The sequence below is a fragment of the Excalfactoria chinensis genome, chromosome 4 (genome assembly GCF_039878825.1).
Source record: "Excalfactoria chinensis isolate bCotChi1 chromosome 4, bCotChi1.hap2, whole genome shotgun sequence".
Classification (NCBI taxonomy): Eukaryota; Metazoa; Chordata; class Aves; order Galliformes; family Phasianidae; genus Excalfactoria; species Excalfactoria chinensis.
This window is the reverse complement of record NC_092828.1, coordinates 40,335,131-40,361,490: the sequence shown is the minus strand read 5'-3', so window position 1 is coordinate 40,361,490 and position 26,360 is coordinate 40,335,131. Positions and strand designations below refer to the sequence as shown.

The 26,360-nt window shown below is 46.6% G+C and overlaps 1 protein-coding gene across 1 annotated transcript; it reads right to left on the bottom strand.

The window, feature by feature from the left end:
• Positions 1–9,743: 9,743 nt before the first annotated feature.
• REST (RE1 silencing transcription factor) lies at positions 9,744–24,907 on the bottom strand. The gene is made up of 4 exons (XM_072335622.1): positions 24,790–24,907; positions 23,111–24,021; positions 19,442–19,525; positions 9,744–15,021 (listed from the first exon to the last, which is right to left on the bottom strand). Exons 2-4 carry the CDS (start codon positions 24,009–24,011, stop codon positions 13,316–13,318), a joined length of 2,691 nt encoding a protein of 896 aa, XP_072191723.1. The 5' UTR covers positions 24,012–24,021; positions 24,790–24,907; the 3' UTR covers positions 9,744–13,315.
• Between the last annotated feature and the right edge of the window lie 1,453 nt (positions 24,908–26,360).

Here is a 26,360-nt window from a genome sequence, read left to right as displayed (position 1 = left end):
ACTCCTTTGTCTTCTTTTGAAATCACCAACAAAGCACTTTTGTGTGGGCACGCATCCTGCAAACTATACAACAGCACTAGCAAAATGGCTTCTATTAGAGGAAAATGTATCATGCGGCATGATACAAAGAGGGCTAAGACTGCTGCATCTCCAAGCTGCCAGGTCCAACCACAGGAGCAGCTCAAGTTTTTCCAGTTGGCATGTGCACACAGCAGACATGTACACAGCTGGCCACACAGACTGCAAACGCACACAACAGTCAGGTGAACAGAGCATGAATGGTCTCATTCTGCTTCCTTCCTTGGTTGTTCAGAACAGAGGTCTGTGGGTGAGAAAACCTCTGCCTTGCTACAGCCTGCTGTAAGGTAGTTGTAGAGAGCCATGAGGTCTCTCCTCAGGCTTTTCTCTAGCCCAGACAGCCCTGGTTCCTTCAGTCACTTTTCATATCTTTGGTTTTCTGGTCCCTTCACTATTATTCTTTTTCTCTCCTCTACCCATTCTCAAGCAATTCAAGAGCCTTTTTGTAGTCTGGGTCCTACAACTGAGCACACTACGCAAGGTGCAGTCTCACCAGAGCTAAGCAAGGAGGGGAAAGTCATCACTCCAGTCCTGCTGGCCACAGTATTCCCATTCCCATTAAGCATAATGGGAGAAGACAGAAAACTCTTTCTACCAGCATCTTGTCTTTAGTGAGGGTTATACTCACCAGTCCTGGAGAAGTGGACATAGAAATGGTCGCAACTCTACCAGCAAAACTGGGCATCAAGAAAAGGGTCTAGACATGGCCTGAACAAACAAGCTTGACAAGTAAAAACAGGCCTCTCCTACAGCATTCCTCTAATGCTGTAAGTCTGGAAAAGACACAATATAAAAGGCAAACAATACCAAGTGCAGAAAGAGAAACTGGAAGGCCTTTCTCTGTGACAGCACGGGGCCCCAGCCCAGGAGTTGGCCGTGAAAAACTGCAGGCAAGCTGTGTTTTGTGTAGCAGGTCCCCTGATTTTTGGAAACAGCCTTTATCACAAAGACCAGTAGCCAGTGCTGGAATTGTATCCAGGAGAAAAGGCCTTCTGCCTGAAATGGGATGTGCAGGGAAGGACATGCGTGCCCTCCCATGATGTGTTCTTTAGTGTTATCCAAGACGTGCAAGTGGGGCAGCTGGGCCAGCACAAGGACTGGAGTTGCGTGGGTGTTTTAAGTGCTTTTGCAAAGCCTATTCTGTATTTGCTGACTCCACTCAGGCCATAAGAGCAGACAGCAACAGCCACAGCTAGGAACAAAAATATGTGCTCCGGACAGATGTCAAACCTCAGCAACCTTAATGTGGAAGCAATTAGTGCCTTGATGAAAACACAGAAATACCTTTTATGAGTTCTGAGGGCTGAATTACACAGGAGCTGAGGACCTGCTCTGAAGTGCTTCTCAAAGTTGGTGTCTATTTGATGCTTCTGCCGGACAGCCTGAAAGGCAAGACATTTTTTAACATCTGTAGAGAAGAGCTAATGTAATCTCAAACCACGTTTGTTTTTGGCTCCTCTGTTGAGGTGTAAAGACAGGACTGGGAGGGTTGAGCCTCGTGGGAAGGTCTGACCTTCATGGCTCAGTGTGCACAGGCTGGGTGCAATTATGTAGAGCTATTTTAGAAAAGAGCATATTCAGCAGAACAGCTCCTTTGCTGGAGTACTGCAGGGGGCTCCCCATCTTCCCCCAGCTGGAATGGAGGACTAGGGGACACCAAACTGGGACAAGCAAAGGAGTATTGCGTATCCCCACTGCCCTGCAAGCAGGGGCATGCTGCTTCAACTGGCAGCCTGAGTTTGTTTGCTTTGGCACGTGTCCCCCCAAATGCCCTCCTGTCACAGGTTACCTAGATTTACCTGTATCTGTGACAGGGCAGCCGCCCCGTAGGGCCTCCCCTCCCTCCCCTCCCGGGGCCCCGGAAAGGAAGGGAAAATAAAACAGTGGCAGCAATCTAAGGAGGAAAACTTATTTTACTAAATATGATATCGGAATACAATGATTTGGGCTAATAAATCGAACAAAAACAGAGAGAGAGAGAGTCCCCGAAAACCGAGAGGCCTACTGTGAAGTCTAGGCGACACGGCAGGAATGCTTCTCACTCCCTGAGAGTCCGAGAGAGAGAGAGAGAGTTCCAGCCTGAGAGTGAGATTATAGATGTCCTCCTCCCGTGACTTATCTCTGGCCGCGGCGTCCTCTGGGATATGTAGTTCTTCTCCGAGAGCTGAGCACCTGGGATGCTACTATTCTACGGAACTGGAGTATGGATGATCTATACTGCACATGATGTTATGATGTGGAATATTGACAGCAGCACTACAAAACTATGACATTCCACCCCTTATTCTACATTATTACATCATGGTTAATATATATATACATATATACACGTATATAAAACTATGATAGCTAAATAGTACATTTAAATGTAACATAATTGAATGTATAATTATAATAACTAAAACACACTACACATGCAAATATATACATATATACATAGATACATAGAATTATTGACTGCACTCCCCCAGCATCAAATTCCCTTGTGGTACACATTGAACATCCCCATCCTTCTGCATTACCCACCAAGTGCACCCAGGTCCCTGGGCAAAAACAGTTCCACGAACAGGTTTTCCTTTTCCGGAGGCTGGAAGGACCCAAACAGCTTTTCCCAACATGTTCCTTACATGTACAACAGGGACCTTATCTCCTTCTATTGTGTGTAGGGGGCTAGATTGGCTAGGACCATCACGATTGACAGATCCTCTAGTATTGACCAACCAAGTGGCTTCTGCTAGATGCTTTTCCCAGTGCTTAAATGTTCCACCACCCATTGCTTTCAACATAGTTTTCAACAACCCATTATATCGTTCAATTTTACCAGAAGCTGGTGCATGGTAGGGAATATGATAAATCCATTCAATGCCATGATCTTTGGCCCAAGTATTTATAAGGGAATTTTTGAAATGTGTCCCATTATCAGATTCAATTCTTTCTGGGGTTCCATGCCGCCACAGGACTTGTTTCTCAAGACCCAATATGGTGTTTCGGGCGGTAGCATGGGGTACTGCGTATGTTTCAAGCCACCCAGTAGTTGCCTCCACCATGGTGAGCACATAGCATTTACCACTGCGAGATCGTGGCAAGGTGATATAATCAACCTGCCACGCTTCCCCATATTTGTACTTTTGCCATCGCCCTTCCTCCCAGAGAGGTTTCATCCTCTTGGCTTGTTTAATTATGGCACATGTTTCACAGTCATGAATAACCTGTGCAATAGCGCCCATAGTTAAGTCCACCCCTCGGTCTCTGGCCCACTTATATGTTGCATCTCTTCCTTGATGGCCTGAGGTCTCATGGGCCCATCGAGCCAGAAATAGTTCGCCTTTATTTTGCCAGTCCAAGTCGATTTGAGCCACCTCTATTCTGGCAGCTTTATCTACCTGATGGTTGTTTTGTTGTTCTTCAGTAGCCCGACTCTTGGGCACGTGTGCATCCACGTGACGCACCTTTACAACCATACGTTTTGTTCGGGCAGCAATGTCTTTCCAAAGTTCAGCAGCCCAAACAGGTTTACCCCTCCGCTGCCAGTTCTTCTGTTCCCACTGCTGTAACCACCCCCATAAGGCATTTGCCACCATCCATGAGTCAGTATAAAGATAAAGCATTGGCCACTTCTCCCGTTCAGCAACATCTAAGGCCAGCTGGACAGCTTTTACCTCTGCAAACTGACTTGATTCTCCCTTACCTTCAGTGGCCTCCGCAACCTGTCGTGTGGGGCTCCACACAGCAGCCTTCCATTTGCGATGTTTTCCTACAATACGACATGATCCATCAGTGAACAGGGCATATTTCTTTTCATTTTCTGGTAGCTCGTTGTATGGTGGGGCTTCTTTAGCACGTGACACCTCTTCTGTTGGTGATGTTCCAAACTTTTTACCTTCAGGCCAGTCCATGATCACCTCTAAAATTCCTGGACGATTGAGGTTCCCCATCCGCGCTCGTTGTGTAATCAGCGTAATCCACTTGCTCCAGGTGACATCGGTAGCATGATGGGTGGAGGGAACCTGTCCTTTGAACATCCAGTTCAGCACTGGTAGCCGAGGTGCCAGGAGGAGCTGCGTTTCAGTACCAACTACTTCGGAAGCAGCCCGAACCCCCTCATATGCGGCTAAGATCTCCTTCTCAGTTGGAGTGTAGCACTCTTCAGACCCCTTATACGCTCGACTCCAAAATCCCAGGGGTCGGCCTCGGGTCTCTCCTGAGGCTCTTTGCCACAAACTCCAAGTGGGACCTTTCTCTCCAGCAGCAGTGTAGAGGATGTTCTTTACATCCTGTCCCGTTCGTACTGGCCCCAAGGCCACGGCACGGGCTATCTCTTGTTTTATCTGCTCAAAAGCTTGCTGCTGCTCAGGGCCCCATGCAAATTCATTCTTCTTCCGCGTTACATGATAAAGGGGGCTTACAATGAGGCTGTAGTTTGGAATGTGCATCCTCCAAAAGCCCACTACACCCAGGAAGGACTGTGTCTCTTTCTTGTTAGTTGGTGGAGACATGGCAGTGATTTTGTCAATCACATCTGTTGGGATGTGACGACGTCCATCCTGCCACTTTATACCTAGAAACTGAATTTCTTGGGCAGGCCCTTTTACTTTGCTTTGCTTAATAGCAAAACCAGCTTGTAGCAGAATTTGGATAATCTTCTCTCCTTTTGTGAAAACTTCCTCTGCTGTATCACCCCACACAACAATGTCATCAATGTACTGCAGGTGCTCAGGAGCACCACCCTGTTCCAATACAGTTTGGACCAACCCATGGCAAATGGTTGGGCTGTGTTTCCACCCCTGGGGCAAACGGTTCCAGGTATACTGAATGCCCCTCCAGGTGAAGGCAAACTGTGGCCTACATTCTGCGGCCAGAGGGATGGAGAAGAAGGCATTAGCAATGTCAATGGTGGCATACCATTTGGCTGCTTTTGACTCCAGCTCATACTGGAGTTCCAACATGTCCGGCACAGCAGCACTCAGTGGGGGTGTTACCTCATTCAGGCCACGGTAGTCTACTGTTAGCCTCCATTCTCCACTGGCTTTACGCACTGGCCATATGGGGCTATTAAAAGGTGAGTGAGTTTTACTGATCACTCCCTGATTCTCCAGCTGGCGAATCAAATCATGAATAGGGAGCAAGGAATCCCTGTTGGTGCGGTACTGCCGCCTGTGCACTGTCTTTGTAGCAATCGGTACTTGCTGCTCTTTTACTCGTAGCAGCCCCACAACAGACGGGTCCTTTGACAGGCCAGGCAAAACAGACAGCTGCTTAATGTTGTCTACAGCAGCTATTCCAAAGGCCCATCGATACCCCTTAGGATCCTTGAAATGCCCCCTTCTGAGGTAATCAATACCCAGTATACATGGAGCCCCTGGGCCAGTCACAATAGGATGTTTTTGCCAGTCTTTACCAGTGAGGCTTATTTCGGCCTCTAATACAGTCAATTCTTGAGAGCCCCCAGTCACTCCAGAAATATGGATTGATTCTGTCCCTTCATGACTGGAGGGCATTAGAGTGCACTGTGCACCAGTATCCACCAGTGCCTTATATTCCTGTGGTTCTGATGTGCCAGGCCATCGAATCCACACAGTCCAATAAACTCTATTATCCCTCTCCCTCCCCTGACTGAGGGCAGGGCCCCTCTATTGGTTACCTGTGATGACTGGAGCAACGGTGCTGGTGGTTGGGATGTTTTGTAGTTCTCTCACCCGTGCTCGTAGTACAGAAGTAGGCTGGTCGTGCCACTTCCTCATGTCTTCTCCGCGGTCACGTAGGTAGCGCCACATGGAAACACGTGGTGGAACTGTACTGTTGTTCCTTGCTCGAACTGGAAAACGTGTGCGTCTAATAGCTGAGACTTTTGATGATACAGGGCAGGAGTAGGACTGGACTAGTTTGATCAGATCCTTCATTAAACCTGGTGGCTCATACGGGAATTGACCTTCGTCAGTCGTTTCTGATACTACCACAGGATCATTACGATTCGTTGATGGAAACATTTTCTTGCACATTTCATCTAGTCGGTCTTCTACCCGTGAGATGGCAGAAACTGCGGCGCGCAGTGGGGGGAGCTGCTGTTCGATGTTTTGAAGTGTGATAATCAGTTCAACAACTTGAGGCCTTCTCTGTTGGTCCTCGTATCCTCCAAAAGTTGTTACCAGTGACTGTGCGTATCTCTCTGGTGCTGTACTTGTGAGTTTCTGCCACATGTCAGGACCGGTCCTCACTTTCTCAGGATCACGTTCGTTTGGACCAGGGTTGTACAACATTTCCATCATGGCCATTTCCCTCAGGTACTGGATACCTTTCTGGATGGTATCCCACCTAATAATTTTAGGCTTCAAAGCATCCTTGTAGGGGTACCTTTCTCTCACGGCTTCTAACAGTCGCTCCCAGAGAGTGGCATCTCCATCCGAACTTCTGCTAATTCCTCTGTCGACACCTGGGTCTTGGGCAATACTTCCTAGTTGGCGAGCTTCGTTACCATCTAGGGACAAGCTGTTGGCCCCACTGTCCCAGCAGCGAAGCAACCAGGCAAGGACACCTTCATTTTGACGTCGTGTAAATTCCTTTCTTGAGCCTTGGATTTCAGTCAGCTTCAGAGGTCGACGATAAGTAATTTCCTCCTCATCATCAGTCTCTTCTTCATGCCTCTTGGTTTTTCTTTTTGCCTTTTTCGGTGCCGATCCAGACGAGGGGCCTGGTTCTTCTGCTGCCTCCTCTGCTTCTCCTTCTCTTCGTTCTAGACGCGTGGACACCCGTTTCCATTTCTTGCCTTCCACAGGGGCAACTGACATCGTTACTGGTGCCTCCTGTGACTGATCAGAGTTGACTTGGGATTTTCCTTTTTTGGCTTGAATCTCAGATCGGAAACTCTCTCTCTCCAGAATAGTATTATACAGAGCACGGTATGCATAAGCCAAACCCCAAATAATGTTTACCTCCTTAGATTTCTGACCCAAATACTCACTTAATTTCTCAGGGTCCCTCAGGTGTTCAAGAGTGAAATCCCATGACATTGGGGGTCCCCATGCTTCTAAGATCTTTCCTAAACCTTTCCATATTCCCTGCCAGTCAGCATTCTCTGGTTTTGGAGGAGACTTCCGTATAGAACGAATGCATAGGATTACATTCATTGATATTGATAACATGGCCACAAGTATGAGCACTAACTCAGCTATTGAAAAGTGTGCGGCAATCTGAGAGTACAGCCTGTACACTGGATTGAGAATCTTGGTGTCTGTAAAATTGTCTATTCCATCTGGGAAGCAAGCGTTTGAAAAGTTAACCATTTCATCTGGGATGTAAGTGCCAACATTCAAATTATACCATATCACATATAAATACCAGGCAGGTGTCTCCATCAGTGCCCTTATTAGGTTATATATATACATAATTCCACAACAAAAAATCATGGGATGGACAAATGGCCAATACGTTGAGAAGATCATAATTGCTTTCAATCCCTTAAACAGAGCAGCTGGAATGGAGAGTAGATTCATAGCTGGTAGTGGCTAGCAGACACTGTGAAAGTCAGAGCCAGCTAGCTGTGCTCTGAGAGAGCAAGAGAATCTCTTTGTTTTCTTTACGAAAGCAAGATAGCAATGCTCAGAGTGTACAGCTACTCCTGAATGTTGACAGTTCGCCTGGAATTTCAAGGTCAAGCTCCCAGGCGCAGAAACGTAAACTTTAGATAGCACCTTAAAGGAAAAAAAACTCGTAGCTCTGTAAAAGCCAAAAGGAAAAAAGCAGAAAAACAGCAGCTTCTGCCCACTTTTGCCCAAATTATGCCCACTTTTGCTGGCAATCTGCCCGCATCCTCCACCAATAATCTGTCACAGGTTACCTAGATTTACCTGTATCTGTGACAGGGCAGCCGCCCCGTAGGGCCTCCCCTCCCTCCCCTCCCGGGGCCCCGGAAAGGAAGGGAAAATAAAACAGTGGCAGCAATCTAAGGAGGAAAACTTATTTTACTAAATATGATATCGGAATACAATGATTTGGGCTAATAAATCGAACAAAAACAGAGAGAGAGAGAGTCCCCGAAAACCGAGAGGCCTACTGTGAAGTCTAGGCGACACGGCAGGAATGCTTCTCACTCCCTGAGAGTCCGAGAGAGAGAGAGAGAGTTCCAGCCTGAGAGTGAGATTATAGATGTCCTCCTCCCGTGACTTATCTCTGGCCGCGGCGTCCTCTGGGATATGTAGTTCTTCTCCGAGAGCTGAGCACCTGGGATGCTACTATTCTACGGAACTGGAGTATGGATGATCTATACTGCACATGATGTTATGATGTGGAATATTGACAGCAGCACTACAAAACTATGACACCTCCATTAATGTTCCCAAAATGGCCTGTAATGCAGGAGAGGTGCACTGGGCTGTGAGCCTAAATGGACCACGGGCTTCAAGTACCTGCTTCCTATCCACCCAAGCAGATGGTACACCGAAAGCATGTGCTCCTGAAATCTCCACTTCAAAGTGGCTCTCTGCAGTTTCACTTTCTGATTTGCTGTTGAAGGCTGTAGGTATCTGTGCCTGCACTCATGGTGCATACAGTCCCGGCTGCCTGGGTAACCCATCCAGGGCACTGCTCTTGTCCTTGCCTCTGAGACTGCTCACCACTTCCCCTCTTTTTGCCCCAGCAATCCTTCAGCTCTTTGTGATGGAAACCCAAGCAGACACAGAACTCCTCTATCCCTTCGACACAGCCCCTGCTGCAGACAGCAGCCACTGGAGTGTGCTGCCCTGGACTGTGCTGAAAGACACTAAGAAGGGTTCATGCGGCCCCTTCCACCAACCTGTGGGCAACTGACTGGTTCAGCTGCCTGCCTTGAGTCCAAAGGAGTCATAGCTTTTCCTTGCTGCTGGCCTGCAAGGTACCACATAGCCCTGCACTTCTGCTTGTCTACCCAATTCTGTTTAACAATAACAAAAATCCCACAAACAAAACAGAAGCAACTAGGCATAAAGCAGAACTCAGTATAAAAAGTAGCACATTTGCAACCTGGTAGGTTTTACCCCGTTTTCTGCCACAAGGCAAGAAGCTATATGAAGATGCAGGTTTAAGGGGAAATGGTTTCTCCCACTAGCAATCCACTTACATCATTTCTATTATATTTCACCTAGTTTTGTCCCTTTCTGAAGAGTAAAAATATGAGCTGATGGTACAAAGGGCAGGGCCTCCTCTGTTGAACCAGTCTGAAATAATTAACTCACACAGCAAAGAAGCAGAGAAGCACTCAGACCTACCACCTCTATGCCACGCTCTCAGGGCATCTCATGGCAGCCCACAGTTAGGACTGGGTACAAATCCTGCTCCTGCTCTACCATCAACTTCAATGTGTTTATCTGTAAGACTTAAAGCCAGAACACGCCCCTTTCATTTTCTTTAGCATTTTCAAGGCATTTTCTGTAGCTATTAATAAGTGGCAGATAGAAGCAATGAGTTCCATAATAAAGTTTATTTAATCAGAACTATGCTTAGGAAAATACACTTGAAAGGGTTAATATAACGCAATTTAGTTTAACTTTACACTACGTTTTGGAACAAAAAGACTTAAAACATACTTTTAAGTGAAAACAGGATGTATGATCTGGCTTTACATTTATTAAAAAACGTAGAAAAGGCCATCATGCACTACAGTAGAGAACATGAAAAAAACAACAACACAAAATTACCTTTGGTTTTATTCAGAGAATACAAGTATTGCACTGTAAAAGCATCAAAACATGGTGCAACCAAATGTCACAAACACAACTCCATGCCAGCTTACAAGAGTTAACTAGGATAGTTTTAGAGGGACGAAACGTATGTACACATGAAACAACTCCATTAGCTATCTGGATTCTGTTAATATGCATGCCACGTATCTACGCAACGGCCAGTCAAGAAACCTCTTGAATTGGGTTAATACTTTTCAGCTATATTATATCTGTTGAAATCAATGACGCTACCATCTCTTAACTGTCCTGGCAGATGTCAAACATTCTTCTTTTGACAATAAATGAAGGTCCAGCCTAGATCACCAAAACCCAGAAATAGCGACTACAGAATCACAGAATCATTAATGACTGGAAAAGACAACTAAAACCATCTCGTCCAGCCGTGATTACAATACCACGGATTACGACTGCCTAGCTACCCACTTCCTGGATCATTTCTCAAGGCAGTTACTTTGCATGGATAGATCCATAGAGATGAAAACCCTAAATGCCACGTTGCTCAACCAAGGACTGGCAGTGTAGAGCTGTCGTCGTGCTAAACTCTTCGACTCACGAATCTGAGGTTGAACACACCTACAGTTCTTAGGCTACTATTGGCAAAACCGACACAAAATAATTTAAGAATTTAAGACAAAGAAGTCAACGTTTAGTGGGAGATGCATTGTAGTAAAACCATCATTTCTGATGGCTCACCTAACTAGGATTCTCCGGTACAAATATTCAGTACTAGCAATTTCTAACCCTTTAGGTACATACGATGCAGTACATCTTTGCTGCTTTAACGTAACGTACTCCCAAATCTTGGGCATAAGCCAGCAGAGAATTCCAACACTGTAACGCACCAGCAGTATTTCGACACATTGCTGCTGAGGGTCTCAAAGAGACCTGTCTTCTTAATATTTCTATAGTCTGTTTTCAGCTTTAACCTTGTGATAGGAAAACACTGCTGTCTTCAAAGAGTTCTTGTTAGATCAAGCAGTAAAACCTCGACCACTTCCTAGAAATCTGCAGTGCAGTACCTCAGAAAACCACACCCTTGTTTTTATCTCATCAAGAGACATTTTAAGTCAGTGTACACCACATTTTCCATTTAAAAATACATAATAATTATCAGGCCAGTCCACAAGTTTGTCTGAACATGGCTGAAGTCCTTGAAGTCTCTCACAAGATGGCAAAGGCTCTTTGCAAGGATATAAGGGGAGCTACAATATCTCTGCACGGTACTGGAATTTCCAGCATCTGCTCATGTTACTCACAAACGTTGGCAACATTTACATATAAGAGAAAAAAAGAAAGAAATACATCTAAGACTATTACAACTGGTTGTTTAGGAAAACAACTCAACTAAGTTTCTTAACATTTAGCATAAATATAGTTGCAACTTGATCTTCAGTTGCCAATGATTGTCACAGCCAAGGTAAGGATTGAATGCTATCTAAGCAAACAAAAAGTCACTATACAATTTATTTCTGCCACGAGGGATGCCCTCCCTCTCAAATCTTTGGCCTCCTATTACCAATCTCTCCCAAAAGGAGAAGCAACGTAGTTTTGTTGTTCTCTATTCATTCAAGGTTGTGGGCGGAGGGAAGGGAAGAAGACGACATGCTGACAGGGAGAAAAAAAATGAGCTTTGTTGCAGAAACCTACATTCACAGAACCAATTCAAAGAACACACATCGTGAGTGCCTAAAACACACTGACAAACACTGAATCAGCTCCTCAGCTCCACTCTGCAAACATCACTGGCCTCCAAAGTTGCTTCTGGAGAGTTGATGAGAAGCCACCCCCAGTTGCTGCACCTGACAAGGGATCTAAAGACAGTCTTCTGCAGAGTAGATGGAACTGGAGGCTTTTGCTTCTTCCCTGTATGTTCAGATTGTGTTCACATTTTGCCACTGGCAGGTACGCAATCTCTCTCATGTTTGTGTGTGTCAGAAGAAAATTTGCTTAGAACGAAAAACTCCCAGTATGGTATTTCTTGCATATAGACCTGAGATCGCAACCTGATCGCTTACGCGACCAATTACCTCTCCTGTGGGGAAACGGGATGATTCTATTAAATGAAACTTGAATGAATAAGGAACAGGGATTCCTACAGCCTTTACTGCCAGGTTTGCTGCTTACCAGTCACTTTGTCTTTGTTCTTCAGTGTGAGATGCAATTACAGTTCATCAAAATCTAACATCTATGGTAATTATTTACTTTTTTTAAGCTCACAAAGCTTGACTGCTGTCCATCATAGAAATTAAAAGAGACAAAAAATTAAGCAACACCTGGACTTGTAGGATTTTCGTGCCATTTTCACTGACAGTGATTACTTTCCTGTCTGGTGATCCCAAACTATAAATTACAATTTATTTACTCTGTATATGTATTAAAAATATCAGAAGTGGCATTTCTATGGAAAAAAACAAAACCCTATACGATAGTGTTTTGAAACTGCGTTGATATCCTTTTGCTCAAGAACTATATAAAATTTTAAAGCTACTCAAAAATAACACAGCCAAACAGCTCATAATTCTATGCACAACTAGCAATACCCCATGAGAAGAAGAAAAATCTGCCGTAAAGAACATCACAGAAAACTGGCCCATGGTAAGCAACAAATCTGAACGGTTCAAAGTAAGGAAAGCTTACACAAACGGAACCCAACATGCATATATAAAGTGTACGTGTTCTGCACAAGCGCTATTCCTAAAAGATTTATCTGCATAGGTATAAACAAAAACAATGTGCAACATCTTAAGCCTTTAAAGCAACAACAACAAAAAAAGCAAATACTTAAAAATAACAATCTTGCTCCCCCCTACAACAGAGTCAAAGACACATAACAGTTAATAAGATATTAATCAAGACAGAGGTTCTCCAAACAAAAGTTGGAAGGACTAACCCCAAATTTTGGCTCACTGTTCATACTAAGGGGATCTGAAATGTATGTTCACGATTATAATTATCTTAAACAGTTACGTCCATCGCCAGCCAACTTCGATTTGTCTTACAAAGTGCTCATTTATGTAATAGAAGCTATCTCTCTGGTAGAACAAGCGTTGAGTAGTTTTTACCACTTTGAACACCAAGATGCATTAAGAAGAACTAAAACAAAAGCAGAGGAGAGGGGGAAGAGGAGTTGGCTGCTAAAAGAAAAAGCAACTGCCAGTGGCTCTATACATCCAACTTGTGTATGGGTAGCTACAGCCTTGTTCCTAAAGCTCAACTTATAAAACAAATGCATCGGCTAACAAACTATAAGCAGACAGATCATACAGGACATGGCCTCATACACCCTACCTACTTCTTTAATGAAGAGATCCAATATTTAAAGAGGTCATTACACAAAAAGTTGTCCAAAATATTTTCAGCTCAAAAAAAAAAAAAAAAAAAAAAAAAGAAAAAAAAAAAAAGAAATCCCAATGCAGACACTAAAGAAAACCATGCTTTAAAAAAACCCAACAATCTACAATATCTGTACATAAGCTGTATAAGATCTTACAAAAGATACACATGCCCCCAAACCACAGCTATTTCTACTCCTGCCCTTTCGTTGCCTTCTCAAGATAATACACATTGACCAAGTGGCGATTGAGGTGCTTGCTGTATTCACCTTCCTTCTTAAACGAGCGGTCACAAAAAATGCACACATAGTTCTCCCTGACTGCTGTGCTACTGGCAGCTCCTTGTGATGTCTTCGGACTGGTTTCTTCTTGTACAGAACGAGCACCGTTTAACCCCGAATCATCGCTGCCTTCTGATATGTTGTCACTTATGTCACTGCCCTCATGGCTGTGGATGCCCTCATCCTCATCCATTTCTTGACATTCATTCGCTGCTGGGTTATCCAGAGGTGATAAGGCCAGAGCTACTTCAGGGCTCTGCATACACCCTTCTGGGGGCACAGGCACTCCCACAGCACCTGCTGGTGGCTCTGTCTCTAGGATGCGTGCCTTAGTCAGGTCTACCGGGTCTGGGCTACTCACAGTTTCTGCCAAGCAGGTTTCCTCTGGCTCCTTACTGGGCTCCAGATCTGGTAGTACATCCACGGGTCCATCCAGATTTTGTTCAGTAGACACTGCATGAGAAGATTCGTCTGGGTCTTTTACCATATCCACCTTTCTCTCCTCTTTTTCACAGACAGTGTCCTTGCTCTCCACTGCTGCAGCAGGCATTTCTTGATCCTTCACCTCAGCCTCTGTGTCCGCAACCCGAGCTGACAGACAAAGCTGTCGTGGCTCTTCTACGCAACTTCCTTTGGCGCAGATGCTCTCTCCTTTGCAAGTATGACCAACGTTACTGTCTAATGGTGCTGGGCCAGCACGATCTTCCTCCTTCTCCTGGTTGCTTCTCGGACTGTCGAGTTTAACACATCTGTCTTCTACCATAAGATGAGACTCGTCCGCCAGCTCCTCTTCTTCCATCTTCTCCTCATCAAGTCTATTGCTTTTCTTACTGTGCTTACTTTTCAGAGCTTTCTTTTTTCTGCTTTTCTTAAGGCAGGAATTTTGCTTTTTAGGTTCTGCCTCTGGTACATCATCACTTTTCTGAGCTTCCTGGCAGTCTCTGGGTTTAGTTTCTACTTTTTCTACTTTCTTTTTCTTTTTTGTCATTACGATGGCATCATTCGCAGGCTCTTGCTTTGAAAAAGTTATTTCTGCCTCGGCCTTTCTTTTTACCTTCTTTGTTTTACACGGTTTCTCACTATTTTTCTCAATTTTAATATCTACCTCCTTGTTTTCTGAAGTCGATTTCCGACTTCTGGTCGTCACTTGGCGCGCAGGAACGTTGCTTGTCAGCTTCTTTTCCTTCGCTAAGTTCTCTTTTTTCTCCACTTTCACAGTTTTCTCAGTTTTCTTTGTGGGCGAATCCCCTTTTGTTTGCTCCTTCTCTACTTTGTCACCGATGCTCTCAGCAAAGTCAGCTTCACTCTTTTTAGTCCGTAGCTTCACCTTTGAAACATCCATGGTGATGTCCGAACAATCGGGATGCCTGGACTTGATGTGATACTGCAGGTTACACTTCTTAGATGCCGCGTAGTCACAAACAGGACAAAGGAACTGGCGCGGATTGACGTGCAGCTCAACGTGCTTTTTGAAATTGCTGCGATCGGCTGTTTTGTAGTCACAGTGCGGGCAAGTCAGAGGCTTCGGCCCATTGTGAACCTGCCTTGCATGACGAGTTACTTCATGCTGGTTTGAGGCCACGTAACTGCACTGATCACATTTGAATGGCTTCTCACCTAAAGAAGGAAGGGTGGAAGGAATTATGGTGATTATTAAGCAGAGGGTTGGGAAGGAAATCACTTTGCACTAAGACAAGCACAGAAATATGAAACTCAAAAGAAAAAAAAATATATATATATACACACATCCATGCGCCTTTAAAATTAAATACAATCAACTTAAGAAATCCACAAATCCACAAACACATTCACGAGACACCAAAAACAATATACAAAAAAAGAAAAGAGAGAAAGGGCAAGGATTGGGAAGAAGGGGATTCACAACCAAACAAGCAGTAACAAAGTCACAAGTTCTGGCTATGCATACATACCGGCAGAGATCTCTCTACAGTACTATTAGCAAATGGAATCCATACCCAACTGGTCCATTGAATGCATTGTAGAAAAACGGAAATGTAACATTTGATGAATAGAAGTTTCATACAAATTAAGTCCAACTTTACACAGATTTATCATACTTCATGTTTGCATTGAAAAGGAAGTAAAGGAAAATGAGCTAGCAAAAGACAAAGCATGAGAAAGACATGCCACCTTAGTGATTTTTGCCTCTATTAAATTCAGTTCAGTGGAGTTCATCAGTGTCTCATTTATGCCACATTTACGGGTTGGCTGCAGGCTACTGTTGGCAAGAAATACATAGGCAGTCTAAAGCCGTCACATTACTATTACTGAAAGCTGCATTAAATGACTCCTGCATGCACAAGTGTTTTTGAAATGCAAGGTTTAGTGCACACCGGTGCAGCAGAATCAGCTTTTCATTTAGACTCCAAAGCAAAGAGGAAAAACATTTTCAGCACAATAACCCAAGTCCAAAAATATTTTGAGAACTTTTTTGCCTATACTAATTAAACTGAGTGGTGCCACTGAGACCTAAACTAGCACTTAAAAAATTGGTCTCCAAAACTAATGCATGCCACTTCCTAGGTATACTGAAAAGTCATTCTAGATCCTTATGTCCATGGTTGTGCTGCCTCTCTGGCAAGAGGGTGGGTGGTGCTTGCTCAGGAGTCTAGAAGATTTCATTTCTGCCTGCAGCATCTCGTTATTATTTAATGAAGGATTAATTTAACTTCAGCTGTTAATAAAACACCAGTGCACAGCAGATCATTAAAGAGGTTAAGTCATCAGATGCAGCCTGAGCTGTAGCAACTGTGCTCTCATCAAGTTCACACTCTTGAGGAACACAGGCTTGGCAAAGAGACCCTGAACTTCAGGACCCTGAACCGAGAGAAAACTTCAGGCTGTTTAAGGAATTGCTGGATGAGAACCCCTGATCTATGAGGAAACCGTCCTTAGGGCCAGAGAAATTGAACAGGGCTGGCAGCACTTTAGGAACATCCTTCTGAGAGGATAAGAGCTCTTCATCTACCAGCATAAAGAGATCACGCAGAGGAGGCAGGAAAATAGCATGGGTGAGCAAGGACCTGAGGGATGAGAAGGATAAGTACAAGCAGTAGAAGCAGGGATGGCTGCATTACAAAGAATACAGGAATGCCATTTAGGCATATAGAAATGGGATCACAAAAAGTAGGAAAGCCAAAGTGCAGATGGAACAGAACTTGTCAAAGGATGTGAATAACAAGAATGGTTTCTTTTGATGTGCTGGACAGAAGAGACAGGCAAAGGAGAGCGTACTCCCTCTGATAAATGAGAAGGGAGAACTGACTTCAACAGACATGGAGAAGACTGAGGTACTCAACGAGTTCTTTGCCTCAGTCTCATTGGCACACAGGCTTCCTACACCTCTCATGTCCCCCAGTCCTCAGGATGGAAGTAAGAAGAAGCAAAATCTCTCCCACTGTAAAAGCAGACCAAGTCTGAGACCATCTCATGAGGCTGAATCTGTACAAGTCTATGGGGCCAGACAACATACCTCCCAGGGTTCCAAAGGAACGGTTGCCAAGCCATTCTCCATCATATATATAAAGTCACTGCTGTCAGGCAAAGTCTCCAGTGATCGGAAAAAAGGAAAACAACACTCCCATTTTTAAGAAAGGGAAAAAGAAAAAACCATAGTAACTACGAGCTGGTGGGCCCCACCTTTGTGCCCAGGAAGATTGTGGAGCAGATGCTCCTGAAAGAGATGTTAAGGCACATGAGATATGAGCAGGTGATCCAAGACAGCCAGCACAGCTTCACCAGGGGCAGCATCCATAGACAAAGGAAGGCCAACTGATATAGTCTATCTGGACTTGTGCAAGTCCTTTGACATGGTCCTGCCACCACATCACTACCTCTAAATTTGAGAGATATGAAGACTGGACTATTAGGTGGATAATAATTGGTTGGATGGTCACAGTCAGAGGGTTGTGATAAATGGCTCTATGTCCAGGTGGAGGCTGGACATGAGTAGTGTCCCCTGAGGAGAGGTCCATCCAGAGAGACCGGTTCAGACTTGAAAAGTGGAACCACAAGAACCTAATGAGGTTCAACAAGGCCAAGCAGTTCGGTCAGGGAAATCCCACATATGTGTACAGACTGGAAAAATTCATTGGAGAGCAGTCCTGCCCAGAAACACGTGGGGATACTGGTGAATGAACATGAGATAGCAATGTGTGTTTGCAGTCCAGAAGATCAACTGTATCCTGAGCTGCATCAAGAGAGGTGAGCAGCAGGATGAGGGAGGAGGTTGTCCTCCTCTGTTCTCATGAGGCCTCACCTGCAGTCCTGCATCCAGACCTGGGACCCACAGCACAAGAAATTTGTGGAGCTGTTGGAGCAGGTTCAGAGGAAGGCCACAAAGAAGCTCAGAAGTCGAAGTCTGGAGCACCTCTCCTAAGAAAGGCTGAGGGAGCTGAGCTTGTTCAGTCTGGAGAAAAAAAGGCTGCAGGGATATCTCATTGAGGCCTTCCAGTACTCAAAGGGAGCTTATAAGCAAGAGGAGAACTGACTTGTTACACAGTCCAATAGTGACTTGACAAGGTGTGTTGGGGGAGGGAGGGAGGGCTGGTTTTCTATCAAAAGAGGGGAAACTTAGGTTTGATGTTAGGAGAAAATTCTTTACTCAGAGAGCAGCAAGGCCCTGGCACAGACTGCCCAGAGAAGCTGTGGACATCCCATTCCTGAAGGCATTCAAGGCCATGTTGCTTGGGGCCCTGGGCGGCCTAATCTGGTGGAGGGCAACCCTGCACATGGCAGGGGGTTGGAACTATCTGATCCTTAATGTCCCTTCCAACCTAAGCCATTCTATGATTTTATGACAGCAAGAATCCCATGTGCAATCCCATTTCCATCAGCACAGTTCATGCTCTCCTTCCCAGACCTTGAATTCAATGACCCAGGGCAAATCCCACTTTTCACCTCCTTCCAGTTAGCACAAATTTGCTCTTTGCACAGACAAGAGAAGAAAAAGATGATGAAAAAACAGTTGCAAAGGTACCGTATTGACCAAACCATTTACAAATTCATACTTAGCAAAGATGTGCAATCAAAAATGTTTTTTGTTTCTGAAAGCAGAATGTTTCAATTGAAAAGTCTTAAACTAAAATACTGGCAGATCATTTTAAAGCTGCCTATTTTTAATGGGTCCAAACCCTCACCACAAAACAATTAAAACTGCCTTCTTGTCTCAGCTATTGCAATTGAAATGACTGTTCAGGACGTTTTCATTACTGTTTCATAGGATTAGAACTTCGCCTAAGTCTGATTAATTCATATATTAGCAAACCAAGCGCATGAGCTGAAATCCATCTGAGCTCCCCTAAGAGGGTCACAAAGCACAGCTGTGCTTGTGTCTAGCATGATTATGGGAGTAAAAACTCATACGAATGCCATTATTTCATTTAAACATAAGACTAACAGGAGAAACAGAGCAAAGGAGAAAAGGGAGTTCTTAATATCACAGCTTTATGACCAGTTATGGGTCATAAAGGCTACCGAGAACTGCTAATTTGGCTTTTAGTACCACAAGATCAAATCACTCTTCTAAGTTTGCTTTTTCCTCCTTCGTGTCTCCTTGCCAGAATCAGGCACTACTCTTTATCTTTCTGTAACACTAAGCAAAATTATAAGGATTTCCTCAGATGGTCATTAATCATCCTGCTGGATGAAATTAAATCACAGACTTCATAGGGGAGGCTCTCAGAGGTCCATACCTGTTTCAGCTTACTTGATTTGAATTGATCTATGACCACAGACAGAAAACAAGAGCCTGATCATATTATCACAATATCGAATTTACTACAAAACTACTACAGAGGTCCTATGAATCTCATAATACATCCTGGATAGTGAAAGAAAAGAAGACATAATCCCCCGTCACCGCTTTTATTAATGACATATTTTTCTTTAGTGGGTAGGAACAACCTTAGCTGTTAAAAAAAGAGAAAGGTAGCTAAAGCTCAGGACACGCTGGATGAGATGACAACTTTGTGTCACACAGAACCACCCCTTTTTCATGCTGCTGCTGCTTACCAACCTGAGTGGGTGCGCATGTGTCTGGTTAAATGGGTCTTCTGAGAGCTGGAATAGGGGCACATAGCACACTGATAGGGCCGCTCTCCTGCAAAAACAAAATAAAACATTAAATTAATTAGTGAAAGACACACGACTTTGTGTGTCTTTGGTTCCTGAGCCATACCAGCCAGGCTGTCAAAGAACCCCAAGTTGTATGTGAAAACACATTCTCTCTCAGAACAGGGCCATTATGAGAAGCATATGCCTCAGGTGAACCAGTATGTTTAATGTCCAGGGCAGCAAAGGGACAGAATATGAAAGGCACATCCCCACATCCATCTGGGGTCAGATGGCTCTCAGGCAAAAAGTGACTGGAACAGCTACCCCTACAGAAATCCTAAGCTACCAAAGCTCATTTTTTCTACAGTACTTCCTGCCAGAACTCTGATGACCCAAGAAGCCAGGTTTTTGCTTCACCTCACTTTCATGTTTAAGCCTGGGATGTGGAAAACTGCAGGGCCTGGCTCAGTGAAACTGTGTTACCAGTGATAGTTGAAGTACAGCAGCAACATTTTGAAGACTTATGCCTGCAGTTCCTTCACCTGCAATCATTGTTTCTGGAGATCCAATGGAAACTAACCTGCCACAGATTTTGTCTTCACAAGAGACAGTTGTGTAAGTATCAGTAATTTCTCTTCAAGCAAAGGCATGCCCAAAGTAAAGGCGGTCAATTTTAGAATCTGGTAGGAAGATGTGGATCAAAGCACCAGGTTTTGGTTTGTTTGGTTGGTTTTGGCCTCCAACTTCTAGTGCATCTGAGAGATGGAGATTGCCTCGTCCCCACTGCAAGCTGGGTTTTAGTTTGGAGCAGGGATGAGCGTGAAGTTTGGAAGGGAAAAGCACATCTTCACTCGATGTATTCATTCCAGACAAGATGAGAATCATATTGCCGTGTTTTCCTACACCAGACAAAGCATACAGCCAACTGTGCTCTCCCAATCACCGAGACTCAGCAGCAAACATCCCGTATACAGCCCGTGGACAGTTCTATCTGCAGCGGCACAGACCTCCAGCTGCCCGGAGGAGACACCTTTGTAATGCAGGCAAATCGCCCATTTCTTCCAGCCATCACATCGTTCAGATTAGCGCTCTTCATTAGATCACCGCTTAAATGTAAAATCACCCTACCAACCAGATCCTGCCCCCTCCTTTCCAGTTAGGATTAGGTCATGTCCCAGGGAGGGGTAGGGCTTTGTCATAAAGGAACGGCTGTGTTTTTCAGTGACTAAAATACGTGGCCAAAGGTCCTGGAATACACAGTCGTGCTATTTCCAGTACTTCACATTTCACATCTTATCTGTAACTTCAACAACGTGGCAAAGACGTTATATTTTCTATAAAGCACACGAGCAAAATATACTAGATGAACGTGATGAATGCAACTTATGTATGCTATTGCCACCTAAAAATTAAATACGTGTGTAAGGGCTGCTTTACAGTGCCATTTGCAAAAGGACTTAATGGCATCTTGCAAGCTCATTACATGCAAACAAGCCACCAAAAAAGCCTCTCCAGAAGACACTCAAGAGATAAAGCTCTGCTATTTATGGGAGCCCTCAGTTAGTCAATTCGGATCACCGACCACCAGGAAACAAACTTGGGAAACAAGAAAGGAGTATTTTACTGCCATTTTAGTTGAGTAGTGTCAACAAGTCCAGGATAGAGGGGAAAAAAAAACACTTTCCTGCAGCAGCAGAGCAGAGTCGGTGTTTCAGACAACCGACTCAAATGCAGTAGAAGGCATTTATCTGCAAAGAGGCTTCTTCCCACAGAGTAAGTCAGGTGCAACAATCGGGAACATCAAGTTAAAAACAACTGCAGCTTCCTTATCAGCAACCTGAATTCATCGCCTGACTCCTTTCCAAGGGATATTTTCATTATGCTTTCTCCTTTAAAACTATAAGCCAAAGACACTCGTATTGTTCAGACAGTTTTCATTACAGTCAGTGCTGTTATGTTAGCAGTCTGCAAGGCAATCAATTACACAGTAGTGCCGGCAGAAGCACTGAGCCTGGTGAATCAGCACACTTACCAGTAGCTCATTCTTTCTTCTAATACTCTTTAGCTTTAAACACTCTGGGACAAAACCCACGTTATTGGAAGCAAGGCACGTTCTCAAATGAATCCGCATAGTTGATAGCTTTTTAAATCAAGTAGGAATTGGCTGGAAGATCCCTATCTGCCAGCTGCTAAGACGACCCAGCAGAGAAAGCAAGCACTAGAGCAAACCAAAAAGTGCTGAAATCATCATTCATCTTCAGCTTAGTTGAAACAATGAGAAGATGGGACAAACCAAAGAACCAAAAAATCTGATTTTTAAAGGAGAAAAAAGGAGCCGGATAACATTCTATATCGTTTAACTTGCTTTTTCTACTGTGTTCTCGTTTTTAAAGACCATTAAGTAATACACAAGTCCTGAGCGTTCTCATCAGCTCAGAGCTTAGCAACTGCCAATGCAAAGAGCTCTGCCCTCTGCCAGGGCTGCAACCCGCTGTGAAGTGAATCCTGCAGCGAATGCAGTTTCCCTCTCTGATCGTCTCAGATTGCCACTCTCAGAGCTTCTGCACAGTCTGAACGGCGTTTCCTCAAACCTGCTCAGGGTCAGTTCCTGCAAATCTCACCGAGAGCTTTCTGAGGGCACTCAGCGTCAGGCTAATAGGAGAATGGGAAGCCAAGACAGATCTAAGGCACACAGCATGGACTCATGCTTGGCCATGTATTCCTGGCAGGTTTTTTTTAAGCTTTCTCCTGCTCTTTGGTCATTTCTGCCTGCTTTTCTTCTCACTACCTCCCTCAATACATTCATTGAAAACTGGAGAACAACCATTTGTCCAGCATCTCTTACAAGAACCTACATTCAGGCTGAGGCAAGAGCAATTTTAAACGACGTTATCCTCTAAACAACATCACATGGCTATTGTTAAGAGTATTAACACACTGAAAACCACAGCATACCCTCCGGATTCCATCACAGCAGAACATGGTGCTTCCAACTTGTGTCAGCAGAATGGATGTCAGCAGTGGGAAGCAACCTCCAAGGAGAACCCGTTCCTTCCAAGTAGGAACCTCAGCATGGTGTTTCCCAACTAGCTGCAGCTCACAGAGATGCTGCACAACCCAAGGCCCTGTTGGCACATGGGCCCATCTGGTATAAATCAGAGCAGAAAGGAGCTCCACACTTCTCTTCAGGATTGCAAACTGATGGATGGGAGAAGAGGGCAGGAAATCGAGACGAAATCTCTCCCAGGGGCTTCCTACAGGCCAACGAATGCAGTATGGGCTCCTGCTGTGATGCAGCTACACCAGGATTCCACATGGCATACCCTGACAACCATCACATGCACACTTTTGTCATGCTCCCTTTAAAAAAAAAAGAAGTCTCAAATCCCTAAACAAGATGTTTTTCAACTTCTCTCAGGCCCCTGAGATGAGAGATTTTCTCTGTCCTCTAGAGCTTGCAGACTGGAGCTCAAAGCAAACTCATGATACAACCTAACAGCACTACACATACAACAGCAATGGGCCTTATCGAGGGGGAACCAACTGCAAACAGAAGAACCATGTTTTGCTTCATTCATTCGTTTTCCCTCTACCGTTACCATACTTAAATCAACAGAAACTGAGGACTTACCCGTGTGGGTTCTAATATGCTGAATATAGTTGTTTTTCCTGTCTGAAAAATAGGAGCACTGCGAGCAGGTGTATACTTTCCTGGGAAAATGGTTTCTCAGGTGTTTCTTCCAGTGATACTCACTGACGGTGGTGTAAGTGCATATGGTACACTTGTACACTCTCTCGTTTTCTCCCGCTTTATTGTGGTGCTTCAGGTGAGCCAGGTAGTGATCGTATCTGTTAGTGTTATAGCCGCAACGATCGCAGCGGATCGGGCCCTTGGAGAAGTCCACCTCTTCTGTGCTGTAGGAATCGGACTCCTTGACCTGCACTTGTTTCTCCGCGTTTTCTTCCACGAAAAACTTCTTAGCGCTGTGAACCCTGATGTGGTGCACAAATTCCTCTTCGGACTCGGCCTCGTAATGGCAGGGCTTGCAGCGGAACGGTTTGTTCTTCAGGCTCTTACACTTGTCCTCGGAGCTTTCCGGAGTGCCCGGAGCTTCCAACGGGACATCTTTGTCCGCGCCGGGAGCCTCAGGTGGGGGACAAGCGTCCGTGCCTCGGGTTTCCACACCGGGTGCTTCCAGAGAGCTCAATTCCACGTTTTCCAAGGCGTCACGGTCGCTCTCCGCAGCATGACTATCGTCCATGCCCTCCGCATCGCTGTCCGAGAAGTTGCTGTCGCCCACCGTGGTCAGCTCGGCCATCTGCCTCTCCTCTCCCACCAGGTAATCGCAGCAGTTGCCATTCACCTCTCCCGTCAGGGCCACGTTAGCCAACATGATCAGCTGCGGGGCCGCCAGCTCGGCTTTGGAAAGGTCGTGCAAGTCATACATGTCGTTGGACAACGCCATGCCGATGTTAGCGCCGCCGGGAAAGAGGCCGTTCCCACCGGACTGTCCCAGCACTTGAGTCGCCATAGCAGCGATTCTGTTGAGAGGGGAAAAAAAAGCACACCTGTGAGCAGCCGTGCTGCGGAAAGGCCTCCTCTCGGCAAGACCGCCCGCGGAGGAAGAGCGGCCCGAGCGCGGCTCCGGGCCGAGCCCCGCCATGGCGGCCGGGGGGGGGCCGGGGCCTCCGACGAAACGCCGTCGGCCCCGCGTGGCCCGGCCCGGCCCGCATCCGCCCCGGGAGGCGGCCGGGGGAGCCGGGCCGTGCCCCCGCAGCCCTCCCTCCTTCCCTCCCTCCCTCGCAGCCAGGCATGCGGCCATTTTCTGCCTGCTCACACAAAGCGGCCCTCCCCGCCGCCGCCGCGGGGCCCGTCCGGGCACGGCCGCCCCGAGGGGGGGGGGGCCGAGACGGAGGAGAGGGCCCCGCTTCCCGCTCCCCGGCGCGGGGTGGGGGGGGGGCAGCTCCGCGTCTCCGGCAAGGTCACGGCGGCCGCTCCCGCCCCGTCTCCCGGCGGACGGAGGGCGAGCGCCGCCCGGGGCCCTCTCTCCGTTCGGGCCCGCGGCGGCCCGGCCGAGGCGTCTTCCGGCGGCGGAGCCCGGGAAACGGCCCCGCGGCAGGCGCGGCGCGGGCGGCCGACGCGGCCCCTTAGCCGTGGTGCTGATCCCCCCCGCGGCCCGGCCGGGCCCGGCCCCCCCCCGCCGCGCGGCCGCCGATCAGCCCTGGACAGCGCCTCTCGCCCTGCCCGACTCCCTCCCGCCTCCCTCCGCCTCCTCCCCCGGGCCCGGGCCCCGGGCCCGCCACACTCACCGGCGGCTCGAGGCCGGCCGGCCGCGGGGCTGCTGCGGGACGCGGAGCGGGGAGGCGGCGCTGCGGGCGGGAGGCGCCGCGCATTCCAGCACACAGCGCGCAGCGGCGGCACCGCCCCGCCCCGCCCGCCTCCACCGGAGCCGCCGGCCCCGCCCCGACACCGGCACCGCCCCGACACCGGCACCGCGCCCGGCCGCGGGGGGGCGCGGGGGCGGGGGAGGGCGGAAGCGCGGCGGGGCCGCCCTGAGCCTGGCCGAGCCGGGCCTGCGTGCGGCTGGAGCGGGAGCTGCGTGCTGCGCTCTGCCTGAGGGGCGCCGCTGGGAATCTCGGCCCGAGCTCTTCTCATGGAAACGCAGCATCATTAAGGCTGGGACAGACCTCCCGGATCATCCGGTCCGATTCCCAGCCCGTCCCCGCCGTGCCCACCGACCGTGTCCCTCAAAGCCACATCTCTACGGTTCTTGACCTTATGGCTCCCTACAACTGCCCGAAAAGAGGTTGTGGTGTGGTAAAGGCCGGCCTCTTCTCCCAGGTAGCAGCAGTGGGATGAGAGGGGATGACCTCAAGTTGCACCAGGAGGAGGTTCAGGTTGGACATTTCTCCTGCTTCCTGGCTCTCGAACGGTTTCTCTTGCTTTCAGTTGGGATGTCTGGATGAAAGCTACGCTGTTGTTAATACAGGCTGTGCCTGTCATCTCCTCTTCAGGCAGAGATGTAGTCCCGCTTCCTAGTGCATTACCGCTATCTACCTCTCTTCCTAGTTGCCTTATTCACCCATAGTTCTTTGGTCAATGCTCTCCTTATCAGCACAAAAGACGTGTTCCCTGATGAAAAGCTCCTTTGAGCTCTAAGTTGAGTATCACCCCTAAGTCAAGCCTGAGCCATTCACAAGCCCCCTTAACTCCAGTGGCTGCTCCATCAGATTTAGAGGCTAAAAGTCAAGTGACACAACCCGGTTAGCGGCTCCAGCAGCCAAATGCTGTCAGTTCTTACCAGCGCTTTCCAGAAATCCCACATGTGCACCCCAAGAAATCCGTAGCAGCTCACAGAAGTGGCCGCAGCAAACATTTTGTGGTTGGAATGCTTTGCAGGCAGCTCGAATGTAGATAATCCTGCAGTGGGTAATGTACTCTGAAAGAAATGAGCCACATCAAAGGTCGTAATGTCTGCAGGGAGAAAAAAACAACAAAGAAAATGCAATAGTAAATAAAAACTTCTGCCAAAACAAGAAACGTTTAACTATAAGATGGATTGTTTCCATTCTGGATGAGCTGGGGGAGCAGGCAGTTGGAAGTGGGTTTGTAATAGAAAACATACTTCAATATTCGCACCCATCCGTTAGGAAAATAAGGGCACCGCGTTTGTAGCAGCTAAAGGATCTTAAATTATTCGAGATTCCCAACAGGTTTTGACATAGGTGCCCTTTAAGTTCATTCCACGGAAGGGCTTTTTTGTACAGTCTGGTTCGCCTCTGTTTTGTTCTTAATGACCAGATCCCTTATGCTCCTCTGGAAGCATGGCCGTTAATGTTATCTTAATAGTACCTTGATGTTCTCTCACACAGAGATCTCT